The following is a 17,002-nucleotide window of genomic DNA, read 5'->3' as shown; positions in this document are numbered from 1 at the left end:
ATATCCTACGTGAACTCGATCAGATTATGTTTACCAAACGGGGACCTGGATACTGGAAGAAGGCTACTACACATAAGCCTACCCAAGAAGCCCTTCAACGACTGATCCGCGTCTGTGGGACGCAGAAGAGTGTGCCATCTTATCAGACGGTAGGGGTCATCAGGGCTCCTGGTAAAGAACCTGTAATCCTACCTCCCGAGTGAGAAACTATAGTATACCTTCCAGTTGGGACTCACCGCAACCTTGACGGGTTGGAAGTGGTTGTTCAATCTGTGGTAGGTGGAGGAGTGGACCAAGAAGTCATGATAGCTCGTACGATAGCTGTGGTCCAGCGAGGACATGTCCCCATAAGAGCTTTGAATGTGGGCCGCGGGGAGGTCACCTTGCCATGAGGGACAGATCTGGCCCTGGTGTACCTACATAAGGGTAAAGTGGTGAGTCAGAAGGAGATGTCTTTATCACCGAAAGAAGGCGTGGGGTGGACCCTAGCAGTTACTGCGGGGGACGAAGAGATGCCATCCCCGGAGTGGAGTGGACGGGTCATCCTTGATCAAATGGAAATGGATGTGAAGGCTCTGGGCCCTGAGCGTGTGCAAGCAATAGAAACTATGCTGTGGGAAAATCAGGCTGCATTCGCCCGTCACGCCGAAGATTTCGGCTGTACTGAAGCCATCACGCATGAGATACCGACTGGGGAAGCTCGTCCAATTCGGGAACGATACCGGCAGATCCCGCCTAAGATGTATCAAGAGGTGAAAACATTACTGAGGCAGATGCTGGATTCAGGAGTGGTGCAGAGTAGTCAGAGTCCTTGGGCAGCCCCGGTGGTGCTCATCAAGAAAAAGGATGGGACCATCCGGTTCTGTGTAGATTACAGGAAACTCAATGCCTGCACTGTTTGAGACTCGTACCCGTTGCCCCGCATCGAGGAATCCTTGACAGCGTTGGGGAAAGCCAAGTACTTCTCCACCCTGGACCTAGCAAGCGGATACTGGCAAGTAGCCGTGGCAGAGAAAGACAAAGAGAAAACCTCCTTCATCCTCCCTATGGGGCTGTTCGAGTTTAACCGGATGCCCTTCGGGCTCTCCAATGCTCCAGGCACATTTCAACGGCTGATGGAAAAGTGTTTGGGAGACTTAAATTTTGAGGCTACCCTGATCTATCTGGATGACATCATTGTGTTTTCAGCCTCATTCGAAGAACACCTTGCCCGGCTTGGACAGGTACTTGGAAGACTGCGGGCTCATAACCTGAAGGTGAAACCAAAGAAGTGCCACCTCTTCAAGAGAGAGATCGAGTACCTGGGCCACATAGTGCCACAAAATGGATTTCTACCCTCACCAGAAAAAGTGGCTGCTATCCAGAATTGGCCAGTCCCTCAAACCGTGAGAGAACTCCAGGCCTTCCTGGGACTCGCTGGGTACTACGGCCGGTTTGTTAAAGACTTCGCAAAGGTGGCGGGTCCTCTTAATGAGTTGCTGAGGGGGACCGCTGGAGTGCCAAAGACCCAGCGCATCCCCTGGGCACAGGGACAAGACAAAGCCTTCCAGGCTATAAAGAATGCCCTTACCTCAGCCCCGATTTTGTCCTACGCAGACTTCGATCAACTGTTCCTGTTGTACACAGATGGTAGCCTTCATGGACTCGGTGCAGTACTTTCTCAGATACAGGATAGACATGAGAGAGTCATCGGGTATGCCAGCAGGTCCCTGAGAGACAGCGAAAGAAACCCTCACAATTACAGCTCCTTCCGGTTAGAGCTCCTGGCCCTGGTGTGGGCCATGACAGAAAAGTTTGCAGGCTTCCTGACAGGTACCAAGATTCAAGTTCGAACAGACAATAATCCCCTGGCCCAACTTGAGAGTGCTAAATTGGGGGCCTTGGAACAACGGTGGGTGGCTCGCCTAGCCAAGTTCGACTTTACCATCCGTTATCGCTCTGCTACCAAAAACGCAAATGCTGATGGGCTGTCAAGAGTGACTGTGGAGACTCCAGTGGGGGATCTTGATGAGCAACTTGAAGAGGAGGAAACCCCAGACTTTCGTAAGTTTAAGCCCCCAATGGTTGCGGCCCAGTCAAGAAGGGAGGCCTGTGCATTACCCCGGTCCATGGGGAGAACCAATGAGGAATGGGGACACATTCAGGATGAAGATGAAGGGCTGAGACAGATGAAATGGTGGGTAACTCAAAAGCGGAAGCCTGGCAAACAAGAGAGAGATGATCTGGACTCTGAAATGAGGAGTGTGTTACACCAGTGGGATAGACTGGAAGTGCAAGAGTCAGTGCTATATCGTAAGAGGCAACAGCCAAAAGATATGGAAGTAAGGTGGCAAGTGGTCATCCCAGGAAAAATGGCTCAAGAAGTAGCTAAAGAAGCCCACGAATTTGGAGCACACTTCGGCCCCACAAAGACCTACCAATGGTTACAGCGGTATGTCTATTGCCTCCGGTTGGAGTTTGTGGTGGAAGAGGTTTGCCGGCAATGTCGAGTATGTGACTTAATTAAGAGTACCGAACAGAGGGCACCCATCCAAACCATACAAACTAAGGAACCGCTAGAAGTCTTGATGATCGACTATCTCCTTGTGGGACACTCGGCTTGGGGGCTGCAATACTGTTTGGTGATGACCGATTATTTCTCTAAGTTCATAGTAGTCACTCTGACTAGAGATCAGACTGTGGAATTGGCGGCACGAGCCATTTGTCAAGACTTCATCCGGGTGTATGGGTGCCCAAAGCGCATCCACTCTGACCGAGGCGCATGTTTCCAAGGCAAGGTGATGGAAGAATTGTATTGTATCTATGGCATCGAGCGGTCCCGGACCACCCCTTACCACCCTCAAGGCAACGGAGCTTGTGAACGCTTCAACCGAACCTTACTTCAAATGCTGAGAATGTTGGAGGAGGATAAGAAGGCGTGTTGGCCAGACTATCTGCCGGAATTGGTCTGGACCTACAACAATCGGGTCCACTCCACCACGGGTTATACCCCCTATCTACTGTTGTTTGGAAGAGCTGGACGAGAGATCATTGAGCTGAATTTGGAACAGCCAGAGGAGCTGATGGAGTGAACTGTAACTTCATGGGTGAAAGAGCATCGGCAACAATTGCAAATTATACGGCTGTTGGCGGGTCAGCAGCTGCAAGAAAAAGAACATACAGGCCGTAAACCGACTCAAGAGTTACCGCTCCAACCTGGAGACCGAGTGTTAGTCAGAGAGAAACGCCCCAAGGGAAAACTAAGTGAGAGATGGGAAGTACAGCCGTACAAAGTTATCGAGCAAGTGTATGCTAACGGCCCTGTCTACAAGGTACAGATTGAGACTGGGGCATCCGCCCCTAGAGTACTTCACAGAAATATGCTGCTGCCTTGCCGGTCTGAGGTCTGTTCTACACCATTGTCGCCTGAAGGTGCTACTCCATTTCCTGAATCTGTCATGCCTGATGGTGAAATCAATAATGAGTGGTGGACCGTCCCTGACACAGTAAGGTGTCCTCAGCCGCACAGAGACGGTAATCCCATGGATGTACCAGTACCGCCATGCGAGGACGAGACCAGACAAAGCTCGCAATGTCTCCTGCAACAAGTGGTCCTCTGGAAGATAGTCAAGCCTTGCCTGACAGCCAAGAGCTTTGGAGATCCCAAAGGTCTAATGCAGGGGTTTCACCAGTCCGATATGTAGAACAGTGTGCTCTGTCTGTTTTTACACCTTTGTTGCCCCCTCTATAGGTGCTGTTTCCGCATTGAACGTTCCTCCATTACACTTTGACCCTGATGCTGTGATGGCCGAGGACGACCATCATTAAGAAGGGAGGCATGTAAGAGGGTGGTGCTGTTATGGACAGTAAGGAACACGCTGTCACTTTAAGAGGCTGCACCCCCTTGTCTGGCGTGATGGAATGTTCTGCTTCTCCCCTGCAATAATTGTTGTAATGAACTAGTCTGTGCAGAGTGCAGGTGTGGAGCTGGAGCAGCATGTGTGAGCTGAGGCTGGTGCAGAGAGGACTTTTTGTGCTGATAGCTGAAAGAGAGAAGAACTGTGGCCTGATATAGCTGCAAGAGAGCCACGAAGATACAGAGAAAGGGATTTACAGTTTCCAGGAGCATCCCTAGGATTCAGAAGCAAGGAGAAGACCACGCTTCACAGAGCTGACAGAAAGCCGTGCGCACCACCATATTAGCCTGCTGGGGGCCCCCTGGGACTGGATCTGATTCTCCAACATCACCGTGAGTTTGTTCCTGTTTGGTGCACCTGTTAGGGACTAGTGTAGGCTTCAATAGTCAGTACACGGGAGCCGTGTGGCCTACTTAGTAAAGGCCAGGGAGGTTATAGATAGAGTAGCATAATCACTCGTTTATTGTTTACATTTGCTTGTTAGACATATTTTGAGTCTGCAATAGTTGTAGCACCTTGCTGTTTTACGGAAAAGTTAAAGTTAATAACTCTTGTAAATTGTCTTTTACCATTGTTTACCCCTGTTTGCATCTTCCTCATTCACTTCACCCCTTGCCTTCCAATAAATCCACCCTTTGCTGTTTGCACCTTATCTTGTGTACAGTAGTCTTCCTGCACCGTGGTGGTCCCCCGGCCATCGCTTCATGTGCATGTGATTTCTGAAATCTCACAGACTTTGCAGGTACTGTGAAATGCAACTGAAAATTTGCATAAAAAAGCTGCAAAAACGCAACGTGTGAACATAGCCTTATTATGATCTGACTCTCTCTCATGCTATATTCGGATCACAGGTGCAGAGAACTCGGAAACGGGTGTGTGGAGTGGGCTCCGCCGCAATCCCACCCTATACCTCGCAGATGATGGCTGTCTATTAAAGCCAGGGCCTGCCACTAACAATCGTGGGTGGAGCAGTTCTCTGCCAGTGATTGTTAACTTGTTAAATCCCGCTGTCAATGGCATTTAATACGTACCGATATGCTTGCGCATCATTCTCTCTGCCCATTGGGGTGCCAGTGATGCGACCGCAGCTCGCCGATGGGTTGTCATATCAACTGATGACCCCCATGCCTGTCATTACGGCTCTCCTTTGAAACCCCTTGATCATGATTTATGCTACACGCAGCAATGCTGTATAAAGCACAAGTGATCAGACGATTGCATCTTCAAGTTTCCTAAGGGGGCCAACAATAAGGCCGGTGTCACACTTGCAACTGCAATGCGAAAAACTAACGTGGGTATCTCACCTCAATACCTGGCACTGCCGCCAGCGGTTCGGACCGGAACGTTCAGTTGCATAGAAATACATTTCTGCCCTGGACAGAAGGGACCATGTGACGGCTGGGGGCAGAGAGGAAGAGAGAGGGGTGTGGTCAGAAAAGAGCGGGAGAGCAGAGCGCGCGAGACAGAGGGGACAGCGCGCCAGAGAGAAAGCAGGCTGCAGCGCCGCGCTCCCCGAGAGAGAGTGCTCCCCGTGAGGGCACTGAGGCTGAGATACCAGCCGTAGTGGAGGCTGGATGTGAGAGTGTGGACTTGGAAGCCTCCATAATCAGAGAAGACGAATCCCCTTACCGTGACCTGAGCGCGCAGCCCCGGTGACCGCACTGACAAGCCAGGACCCCTGAGTGTGACAAAGTAAACTGCTCAGTGTGTGTGTAGCATTGCTGCTTCAGAGAGAGAGACTGCCAGCCTAATATACAGAGACTCGCAGCAGAATGGCTGTGTGACTTCCTGCTTCCAGCTTCACAGGGAGAAAAGGCTGCAAAGACTTAACCCCGGAGTCTCCAGTTCCCAGGAGACAGAGGAGAGACTTCAAGATCTTCAAGCGCTGCTGGTGACTGTACCCATGTTGGAATAAGGACCCTCCAGTCAGGACCTCCCTGGACTGATAAGTTACAAGAACATTCGTTAACCGTTGCAATTCCGCTTAACTGTTTACTGTTTGCTTTATCTCTATTAACCCCCTGTTTACTCCCTGCGAGGAGAATCTTACTCCTGTTAATAAATTCCCCTCAACAGTTGGTCTGTCTGTTCCATAGTGACATACTCAACCCTGCACCCTATTACACCTGGACCTCAAGGAACAAGGGTGACATCAAAGTCACGGGCCAACACGAGCTGCAGTGCAGAGGAGAAGTGCCATAGTCAGACCCAGTAGGGCAGAGCTGACGAGAGAAATGGGTGAAGGGGAATCCAGTGTCAGGGCTGTTAGCTGCATATTGCCAATTTGACAATTCGGGTGTAACTTATGTCTGTACTGTAACGTTTCATTCCATTGATTATCTCCTTTTATTCTTCTTCTCTCCAGTATGTTCTAGTCTTAATTATCACTGTTGGCCTCTTATCTTTTTTTCCTTCCTGTGCTGCCAGAATGCCCCGAGCATTAACACTAGAAAAGTAATTGAATTCATCTTTTCAATGCGCACTTACTCTTCACCAGACCTCTCGGATATATTTCTATTTAGAGGCTTTTCTCTATCCTATTTTATAGTTATCATTGACGGTCTTTCTATTGGAGTAAGGACAGAGATATAATAACTTGTCCAATAGCGGAGAATTCTGATAATGTTCTAAGAACGGCTGTATGGGAGGATAAGTACCGAAAACTAATCACAGTTGCATTTTCATGTTCATGTTTTTTTTGTTACATCTACGTTTGCCTTAGGGTTGTCCACCTTTTTAGGACAGTTTTGTTACCTAAATGTTAAAAATCATTCTTGCAATTCGGTTTCATAAATAATTTTGCACTCTTTTGCTTTTACAGGCTTTTTGTTTTCCTGCATATTTAACTTTAATGTGGTATACTGTCATAAATTAGCTAAGAGGAGCTCAAAAAAGGACATGTGAAAGTTGCAAACTTTCCCATTCGTGTTCATTCAGACGTCAGGTTTTTTTGCGTATGAGTTCTATACTTGTTTTTTACAGAACTTACATTATAGTCAGGGCCATATTTGGCATTTTGCTGCCTTTGGCACTTTAAGTGATCATGCCCCCGATTAGTAAGTCAGACAAAGGCCTCATGCAGCCGTCAGTGTCACATGTAGAGATTCTATCCGTATTATTCATGGCTACAACAGGTACCCATTATAGTCTATGAGGCAGTCTATGGGCTGGTGCAAAACTCATGGAGACATGTCCGTTATTTTACAGTACAACATATGAAAAGTGCTAATACAAGTCTACGGTCCGAAAAAACTCATATATCACACGGATAGTATCACTATACAGTCTGTGTGCGGACTGTGATTAACATTGCAAAGTGTAGGAGAAGCGTTGTCATCTATTTATCCATCTGTGAAAACCACTGACGATAACTGATGGTAAAAACAGACACACGCACTCTGCAACCCCTTTGCACCCCTCTCTCAGACACCCTGCACCCCCTTGCATACCTCTATTTCACACACCCTGCACCCCCTTGCACCCTTCTCTTACACACACTGCACCCCCTTACACCCCTCTCGCAAGTACCCTGTACCCCTCACACACCTTGCATTCCCTTGCATCCTTGTATCTGATGCACCCTGCACCCCCTTATCTCACACACCCTGCACCCCTCTAACACACCCTGCACACCCTTGAACTCCTCTATCTCACACACACTGTACGCCTCTATCTCACACAACCCTGAAACCCTCCACTTTCTACACTTATAGAAACATACATGCCATTAACACCCAGAAACTTATGCAGAGCTTGCAGTCCTCATTGGCCCCTATCTCCTCCACCTCATGTCCTGATTCTGCACTGAAGCATTACAATGGAACCCTCCAAAGTGCCCTGGATGAAATTGCACCTCCTATACATAGAACAACTCGGCACAGATGGCAACAACCGTGGCACACACTGCAAACACGTTTCCTGCTGCGGTGCTCCAGGTGCGCCGAACGTCTGTGGAGAAAATCTAATCTATCCGAAGATTTCATCCATTATAAGTTTATGCTTAAAACATACAACTCTGCCCTTCACCTCTCCAAACAAACCTATTTTAACACCCTCATCACCTCGCTGTCCAATAACCCTAAATGTCTCTTTGACACTTTCCAGTCCCTACTCAACCCAAGAGTGCAAACCCTAACCACGGATCTCCGCGCTGACGATCTGGCCAATTACTTCACAGAAAAAATTGACCACATTCGACAGGAAATTATCTCCCAATCCCTTCATACCATGCATTGTCCTCCCTCCCCCACTGCATCCAGTTCACTCTCTGACTTTGAACCAGTCACAGAAGAAGAAGTAATCAGGCTCCTTGCATCTTCTCGCCCGACCACTTGCACCAGTGACCCCATTCTGTCACATCTCCTCCAGTCCCTTTCCCCGGCTGTCACCTCTCACCTAATAAAAATATTCAACCTTTCTCTCTCTTCCGGTATTTTTCCCTCCTCATTTAAGCATGCCATCATACACCCATTACTTAAAAAACCATCCCTCGATCAAACCTGTGCCGCTAATTATAGACCTGTCTCTAATCTTCACTTCATCTCCAAACTCCTCGAAAGCCTGGTCCACTCCCATCTTATCCGCTATCTCTCATATAACTCTCTTCTCGACTGTCTTCAATCTGGTTTCCGCTCTTTACACTCTACTGAAACTGCCCTCACTAAAGTCTCTAATGATCTACTAACAGCTAAATCTAATGGTCACTACTCCATGCTAATTCTCTTGGATCTCTCTGCAGCATTCAATACTGTGGATCATCAGCTCCTCCTCACTATGTTCCGCTCCATCGGCCTCAAGGACACCATTCTCTCCTGGTTCTCCTCCTATCTCTCTGACCGCTCCTTCACTGTATCATTTGCTGGTTCCTCCTCCTCTCATCTTCCCCTTACAGTTGGGGTTCCTCAAGGATCAGTCCTAGGCCCCCTCCTCTTCTCTTGGTATACTGCCCCTATTGGACAAACAATCAGTAGATTTGGTTTCCAGTACCATCTCTATGCTGATGACACCCAATTATACACGTCTTCTCCTGATATCATGCTTGCCTTTTTAGAAAACACCAGTGATTGTCTTACTGCTGTCTCTAACATTATGTCATCCATCTATCTGAAACTGAACCTGTAAAAAAGTGAACTTCTCGTGTTCTCTCCCTCTACTAACCTACCTTTGCCTGACATTGCCATCTCTGTGTGTGTTTCCACCATTACTCCCAAGCAACATGCCTGCTGCCTTGGGGTCATCCTTGATTCTGAGCTTTCCTTCACCCCCTACATCCGATCATTGGCTCGCTCTTCTTATCTGCATCTCAAAAACATTTCTAGAATTTGCCCTTTTCTTACTTTCGACACTGTAAAAACTCTTACTGTTTCACTTATTCATTCTCGTCTGGACTATTGTAACTCTCTACTAATCGGCCTCCCTCTTACCAAACTCTCCCCGCTCCAATCTGTCCTGAATGCTGCTGCCAGGATTATATTCCTCACCAATCATTACACCGATGCCTCTACCCTGTGCCAGTCATTACACTGGTTACTAGTGTTGAGCGATACCGTCCGATACTTGAAAGTATCGGTATCGGAAAGTATCGGCCGATACCGTCACAGTATCGGAATCCAATCCGATACCGATACCCGATACCAATACAAGTCAATGGGACTCATGTATCGGACGGTATTCCTGATGGTTCCCAGGGTCTGAAGGAGAGGAAACTCTCCTTCAGGCCCTGGGAACCATATAAATGTGTAAAAGAAAGAATTAAAATAAAAAATATCGCTATACTCACCTGTCCGACGCAGCCGGGACTTCAGCGAGGGAACCGGCAGCGTTGTTTGTTTAAAAATCGCGCTATTACTTGGTTACGTGAATTCCCGGCTTGTGATTGGTCAGGTCGGCCATGTTGCCGGGACGCGGACCAATCACAGCAAGCCGTGACGAAATTACGTCACGGCTTGCTGTGATTGGTCCGCGTCCCGGCAATATGGCCGCCCTGACCAATCACAAGCCGGGACGTCACGGGAGGCTGGACACGCGCTCATTTTAAAATGGGCGCGTGTCCAGCCTCCCGTGACGTCACGGCTTGTGATTGGTTGCGCCGCGATCAACCAATCACAAGCCGGGAGGCTGGACGCGCTCATTTTGAAATGGGCGCGTGTCCAGCCTCCCGTGACGTCACGGCTTGTGATTGGTTGCGCCGCGATCAACCAATCACAAGCCGGGAGGCTGGACGCGCTCATTTTGAAATGGGCGCGTGTCCAGCCTCCCGGCTTGTGATTGGTTGACCGCGACGCAACCAATCACAAGCCGTGACGTCACGGGAGGCTGGACACGCGCCCTTTTTAAAATGAGCGCGTTTCCAGCCTCCCGTGACGTCACGGCTTGTGATTGGTTAATGGCGGCCATGTTGCCGGGACGCGGACCAATCACAGCAAGCCGTGACGTATTTTCGTCACGGCTTGCTGTGATTGGTCCGCGGCCCGGCAACATGGCCGCCCTGACCAATCACAAGCCGGGACTTCGCGTAACCATGTAAAAGCGGGAATTTTAAACAAACAACGCTGCCGGTTCCCTCGCTGAAGTCCCGGCTGCGTCGGACAGGTGAGTATAGCGATATTTTTTATTTTAATTCTCTATTTTACACATTTTAACATTAATGTTGTTCCGATACCCGATACCCGATACCACAAGAGTATCGGAATCCCGGTATCGGAATTCCGATACAGCAAGTATCGGCCGATACCCGATACTTGCAGCATCGGAATGCTCAACACTACTGGTTACCCATCCACTCAAGAATCCGGTACAAAACTATTACCCTCATCCACAAAGCACTACATGGCTCAGCACCACCCTACATCTCCTCCCTGGTCTAAGTCTACCACCCTACCCGTGCCCTCCGCTCCGCTAATGACCTCAGGTTAGCATCCTCAATAATCAGAACCTCCCACTCCCGTCTCCAAGACTTTTCACGAGCTTCGACAATTCTTTGGAATGCACTACCCAGGTTAATAAGATTAATCCCCAATCCCCACAGTTTTAAGCGTGCCCTAAAAACGCATTTGTTCTGGCTGGCCTACCGCCTCAACGCATTAACCTAACTATCCCTGTGTGCAGGGGTGAACCTAGCCTTTCTGCTGCCTGAGGTGAACTGCAAAATGCCCCCCCCACATAGTAAAATCAGCACAAATAAGTCTTAAGGTACCTTCACACTAAACGATATCGCTAGCGATCCGTGACGTTGCAGCGTCCTGGATAGCGATATCGTTGTGTTTGACACGCAGCAGCGATCAGGATCCTGCTGTGAGATCGCTGGTCGTTGCTGAAAGTCCAGAACTTTATTTCGTCGCTGGATCTCCCGCTGACATCGCTGAATTGGTGTGTGTGACACCGTTCCAGCAATGTCTTCATTGGTAACCAGGGTAAACATCGGGTTACTAAGCGCAGGGCCGCGCTTAGTAACCCTATGTTTACCCTGGTTACCAGCGTAAACGTAAAAAAAAAACCACATACTCACATTCCGGTGCCCGGCATCCGCTTCCCTGCACTCCTCCTGCATCCTGTGTAAGTGCCGGCCGTAAAGCAGAGCAGTGACGTCACCGCTCTGCTCTGTGGGAGATGCCGGAGATGTTCGGCGCTGACACAGGATGCAAGAGGAGTGCAGGGAAGCGGACGCCGGGCACCGGAATGTGAGTATGTGTTTTTTTTTTTACGTTTACGCTGGTAACCAGGGTAAACATCGGGTTACTAAGCGCGGCCCTGCGCTTAGTAACCCGATGTTTACCCTGGTTACCCGGGGACTTCGGCATCGTTGGTCGCTGGAGAGCCGTCTGTGTGACAGCTCTCCAGCGACCACACAACGACTAAACAGCGACGCTGCAGCGATCGGCATCGTTGTCTGTATCGCTGCAGCGTCGCTTAGTGTGAAGGTACCTTTAGCAGGACCATATCTGACAACCTCAGCTCATCCACATAGGGTAACACACACCAACTCCCACTTCCTTACTGCTTTCAGATCTGAAAACCCTAGCTGGTTCACATAGCTTATCTACTTCTGACAGTCTGATGGAGGGAAGCTGTGAACAGTGACAGAACTGTGCAGCAGCAGCAGCGTGTGGGGCCGGTGGGGAGACTGGGCACCGCCCTGCACCTCAGCCCGGGTAAGTAACAGTCACCTGCCCGGCACACCACATGTTAGGTTGTTGTGACACTGCCAGGGGCTGGCAAATTTTGGCCTGGGGGACAAGCACACAGCAGAGGCCCATGAGTAGCGGCCCATCCTTAAAGGGGTTGTCGGATCTTAAAGGGACTCTGTCACCCCCTCCAGCTGTTAGAAACTAAAAGAGCCACCTTGTGCAGCAGTAATGCTGCATTCTGACAAGGTGGCTCTTTTAGTTATTGGTGCAGTCAAAGCAGAAATAAAGCGTTTTATAATTTCACAAAAATACCTGTCTTTAGCCCTGGAGGCAGGTCTTAACCCCCCTGCTGCACACGCCACACTGCCGTCACTCAAGGCTTCTTCGGCGCCGGGCGGCGCCCCCTCCGCGCTGTTTTCAAATCAAATCCGGCGCCTGCGCTGTTTTGTTCTGCCTGGGGCAGGCGCAGTGAGCGCTGCCCGTCTGACCTCAGATGCAGTCTCGCAGACTGCGCCTGTGCGGCAACCCAGCTTGTAAATCCCAGCCCCACAGTGTGTTATGCATTATGCACAGTGCGGGGCTGGGATTCACAAGCTGGGTTGCCGCACAGGCGCAGTCTGCGAGACTGCATCTGAGGTCAGACGGGCAGCGCTCACTGCGCCTGCCCCAGGCAGAACAAAACAGCGCAGGTGCCAGATTTGATTTGAAAACAGCTTGGAGGGGGCGGCGCCTGGCGCCGAAGAAGCCTTGAGTGACGGCAGTGTGGCGTGTGCAACAGGGGGGTTAAGACCTGCCTCCAGGGCTAAAGACAGGTATTTTTGCGAAATTATAAAACGCTTTATTTCTGCTTTGACTGCACCAGTAACTAAAAGAGCCACCTTGTCAGAATGCAGCATTACTGCTGCACAAGGTGGCTCTTTTAGTTTCTAACGGCTGGAGGGGGTGACAGAGTCCCTTTAAGCTACAGTCACTATGTGTGAATTCTCATATCGTGCGCACTGAGCGCTGTGAACATTCTCTGGTGTTGGGAACAGGTGGTCTTGTGACTGCAAGCATGCGATATATATATTCCCAGCCACATTCCGACTAGACTGTTTTTGGCCTTGTTCAATACAGTTGCATTAGGCCATGCAAATCTAGTCAGCATGTGACCGCATGTATGCAAATCACAAACTTGCAGCCACACACCCGCCGAATAACCACAGAACTGCGAGCAATGTGAGACGCACAAGTCTGCAGCCACATAGAATGACACAGAGTGAATGCACCAATGACTGAAACACGTACAGCCCCACTGTATAATGACACACACTCGCACAGCCCCACTGTATAATGACACACACACACACAGCCCCACTGTATAATGACACACACAGCCCCACTGTATAATGACTCACACAGCCCCACTGTATGACACACACGCAGTTCACACACACGCAGCTCACCCACGCAGTTCAAACACACGGATCACACACATGCAGTTCACACACACGCAGCTCACACACACACGCAGCTCACACATGCATCTCACACACACATCACACACACACACACGCAGCTCACAAACACGCAGCAACACACATGCAGCTCACACACGTGCATCACACACGCAGCATCACACACATGCAGCATCGCACACATGCAGCATCACACACATGCAGCTCTCAAACACAGCTATCACACACATGCAGCTATCACACACACGCAGCTGTCACACACACGAAGCTCACACACACACGAAGCTCACACAGGCGCAGCATCACACACACAAGCATCACACACGCAGCATCACACACACACGTACACACAGCATCACACACATGTGCAGCAACACATGCACAAGCATCACACACGCAGCATCACACACACAGCTCTCACACACACACGCAGCATCACACACACAGCTCACACACACAAGCAGCATCACACACATCAGATACTTCATACACACATCACACACTCTCCTCTGTGGTTTCAAGTAAAATTAACAGAAATATTTTTAATACTTATATTTAATATACCTTTTTTTTACATTTTACGTAAAATAACTGAAAAAATATGTATAATCACTGCCCTATGCAAAATAACCTAACAAAAAATAAATTAAAACAAATTTAAAACTACTATTACTTATTCCTGGTGTCATTTATCACATGAAGCATCACCAATTTCCAGCTTCAGGTCATTAAATATTACCTACTCAACAGACTCAATTATAGTCAATGGTGACTAAGCCCCGCCCCTTCCCGCAACTTTCATTTTTCGCAGTGATGGAACACTCGCACACAGCTGCTGACATCACAGGAGGTGTGATGTCACCTGCATTGTGACATCACATTCTACAAAGTTTCATGGACAACTGACTGCAGCCATTGAGCTTCAGTTGTGGTTGGCTTTGACTACAATATACATTTCGATTGCATTTTGTTAATTTTACATACTTTTTTTGATAATTGCCCTGTTGTTGCCTGACGAAATATGGACTTCACAGGGAAAAAGAGAAAAAAAAAATTAAGTCTGGGAAGAACATCGACAACTCCAGATGAGCAAGACCTTGCAAAAAACAAGGAACTTCCAGCAAAGGTTTGGAAGAAGGACCCCAAGAAATCTGGGCAGACTGATCAGGTATTACCTGAAAATGAGGGAACTAAAAAAATTCCCTTCTTAAAAACTATACAAAAAACATCTGGCAAGCTTGTGTTATACATCAGAAATCAAGCTGATAACATTCTGAAAAGACTGATTACAAGAGAGAAGAAAAGCGCCAATGTGGGTCCTACCAGGACCATTAACACGAAAGGCAATGAGAGTATAGCGGAAGAGGAAGGAACTGGGAAAAAGAGGAAATGGGAAGATCCAGCCGCCATTCAAGAAGACATCTCCGGCGAATGTAGTGGTCCCAGTAACAAACAAATAAAGATCACTGTCCCTCTCACCAGGGATAAGTTTATCTTCCGTAGCATACTCGGAGAAGGGGGTTATGGAAAGGTTATGCTGGCCACTGATAAGATACGAAGAGAAAATGTGGCACTTAAAATCATAAAGAAGAAAAGCCTTATCTCCCACCCTGAATGCCTTGTGGAACACCATGTCCTGAAGATTACCCACAATAGCAGATTCCTAACACACTGCCATGCCGCATTTCAGACTGAACACCATGCCTATTTTGTCACCGAGCTGGCCAGTGGAGGGGATCTGCATGACTATATATATAGCACCATTCCTCTGAGGGACTCTATAGTATTTATGGCAGCAGAAATCGTTTGTGGCCTACAATTCCTGCACACCAACGGCATCATCCACCGGGATATAAAACCGGACAACATCCTGCTGACTGGCAACGGCCACATCAAAATTACAGACTTTGGACTATGTCTATGCGAGGAGAGATTTAATGCCAGTGTTTTCGGAGGAACACCTGGGTATGGCGCCCCAGAAATGATCATGGGAGACTTTTATGATGCCGGTGTAGACTGGTTCGCCTTCGGTGTTGTTTTATACAACATGATCCTCCAAGACTCACCATTTGAAGGAGACACCAGTGAAGAGATTGAGATTAATGTCATCTACCATGAACCATCATATGAAGACCTCACTGACTATGCTGCTGCTCACATTATATCCAGGCTTCTCTGCAAAGACCAATCTGTCCGGCTAGGGGTAAATGGGAAAATCAGAAATCACCCCTTCTTTTCAAGCCTAAACTGGACAGACATAGAGTCAGGAAAAGCCCCATCTCCTGTTATAACAGAAAATAACATGGATGTCATCATGGGACAGCGGATCCCAGCACCACGCAGTGCAGAACTGAATGAGAAAATTCCTGTAGAACAACAGAAGATATTTACTAATTTTCCGTTTGTGACTCCAGCATGGAGCACAACTTACTACTAAGCTGTGAAAGAGGAAAATAACATCTAAACCTCCTGTTTCTTAACTTAAAGTTATATTGTTATACTAATTAAAATGACACCTTGGTTGATGAAATCCGACTTGTGGTTGTTGCTTAATCTGTATTTGTAGTTTTCAGTTTATATGAGATTCTCGTACTTTGGGAGCAGCCTGTGGGGGGGGTCTTTATGTGGTGCTCTGCTTCAGGGGTGGGCTGGGCCCAGGGGCAGGGAGGAAAATGCCCCCTGGGCCACTCACCCAGCAGCTGTACAGGGCCGGCCGCCTGATGGCCGCTCACAAAAAACTGTGCATGGCCGTGTCTACTGTGCTGTACTGTACTGTGATGCGGCTGGCAGCAGGATTGCGTCTAGATCAGAGTTGTTTTTTTGTGATTCTCATTTTAGCCACTCTGATCTAGACGACAGGACTGAAGGCAGCTCCGCCCTTTCCGGTGACATCATTCCCTAAAAAATCAAATCCGATCTAGTCTCTACTGGATCTGGATGAGGTCAGTATAAACTTCATTACTTTTTTATATGACCTGACTGTGGGGCCCATCATACTATATATATGGGGGAACTAGGGCCATCATAATATATATGTGGAGGGAAACTTGGGCATTCTACTACTTATATGGGGGGAACTAGAGCCATCATAATATATATATTAGGGAACTGGGGCCAACATACTACATGGGGGGAAGTGGGGCCATCCTGCTGTATATATGGGGGGAACTTGGACCATCAAACTATATATATGGGGTAACTGGGGCAATCGTACTATATATGGGAAGGACTGGGGTCATCCTACTATATATATGGGGAAACTGGGACCATCCTACTATATATATGGAGACACTGAGGCCATCGTACTATATACAGCTCTGGCAGAAATTAAGAGACCACTGCAGAATTTTCAGTTTGTCTGATTTTTCTCTTTATAGGTATATTTTTGAGTAAAATGTAAATTGTCCTTTTATTCTAGAAACTACTGACAACATGTCTCCGAATTTCCAAGCAAAACATTTTGTATTTATTTTCTGAAAATGAGAAATGCTCAAAATAACAAAAGATGAATTGCATGCAGACC

The 17,002-nt window shown here is 48.2% G+C and overlaps 1 protein-coding gene across 1 annotated transcript; it reads left to right on the top strand.

The window, feature by feature from the left end:
• The first annotated feature begins 14,394 nt into the window (after nucleotides 1-14,394).
• On the top strand, nucleotides 14,395-15,979 carry LOC143788728 (protein kinase C delta type-like). The gene has a single exon (XM_077278584.1). The coding sequence runs from the start codon at nucleotides 14,501-14,503 to the stop codon at nucleotides 15,914-15,916; it is 1,416 nt and encodes a 471-aa protein (XP_077134699.1). The 5' UTR covers nucleotides 14,395-14,500; the 3' UTR covers nucleotides 15,917-15,979.
• The last annotated feature ends 1,023 nt before the right edge of the window (nucleotides 15,980-17,002 follow it).

Source organism: Ranitomeya variabilis, chromosome 8 (genome assembly GCF_051348905.1).
Source record: "Ranitomeya variabilis isolate aRanVar5 chromosome 8, aRanVar5.hap1, whole genome shotgun sequence".
NCBI lineage: Eukaryota > Metazoa > Chordata > Amphibia > Anura > Dendrobatidae > Ranitomeya > Ranitomeya variabilis.
This window is presented reverse-complemented; position numbering and strand designations above follow the sequence as displayed.

Bases quoted from the DNA above. Each gene is read 5' to 3' on its own strand.
- LOC143788728 (XM_077278584.1), top strand. From the start codon at position 14,501: ATGGACTTCACAGGGAAAAAGAGAAAAAAAAAATTAAGTCTGGGAAGA.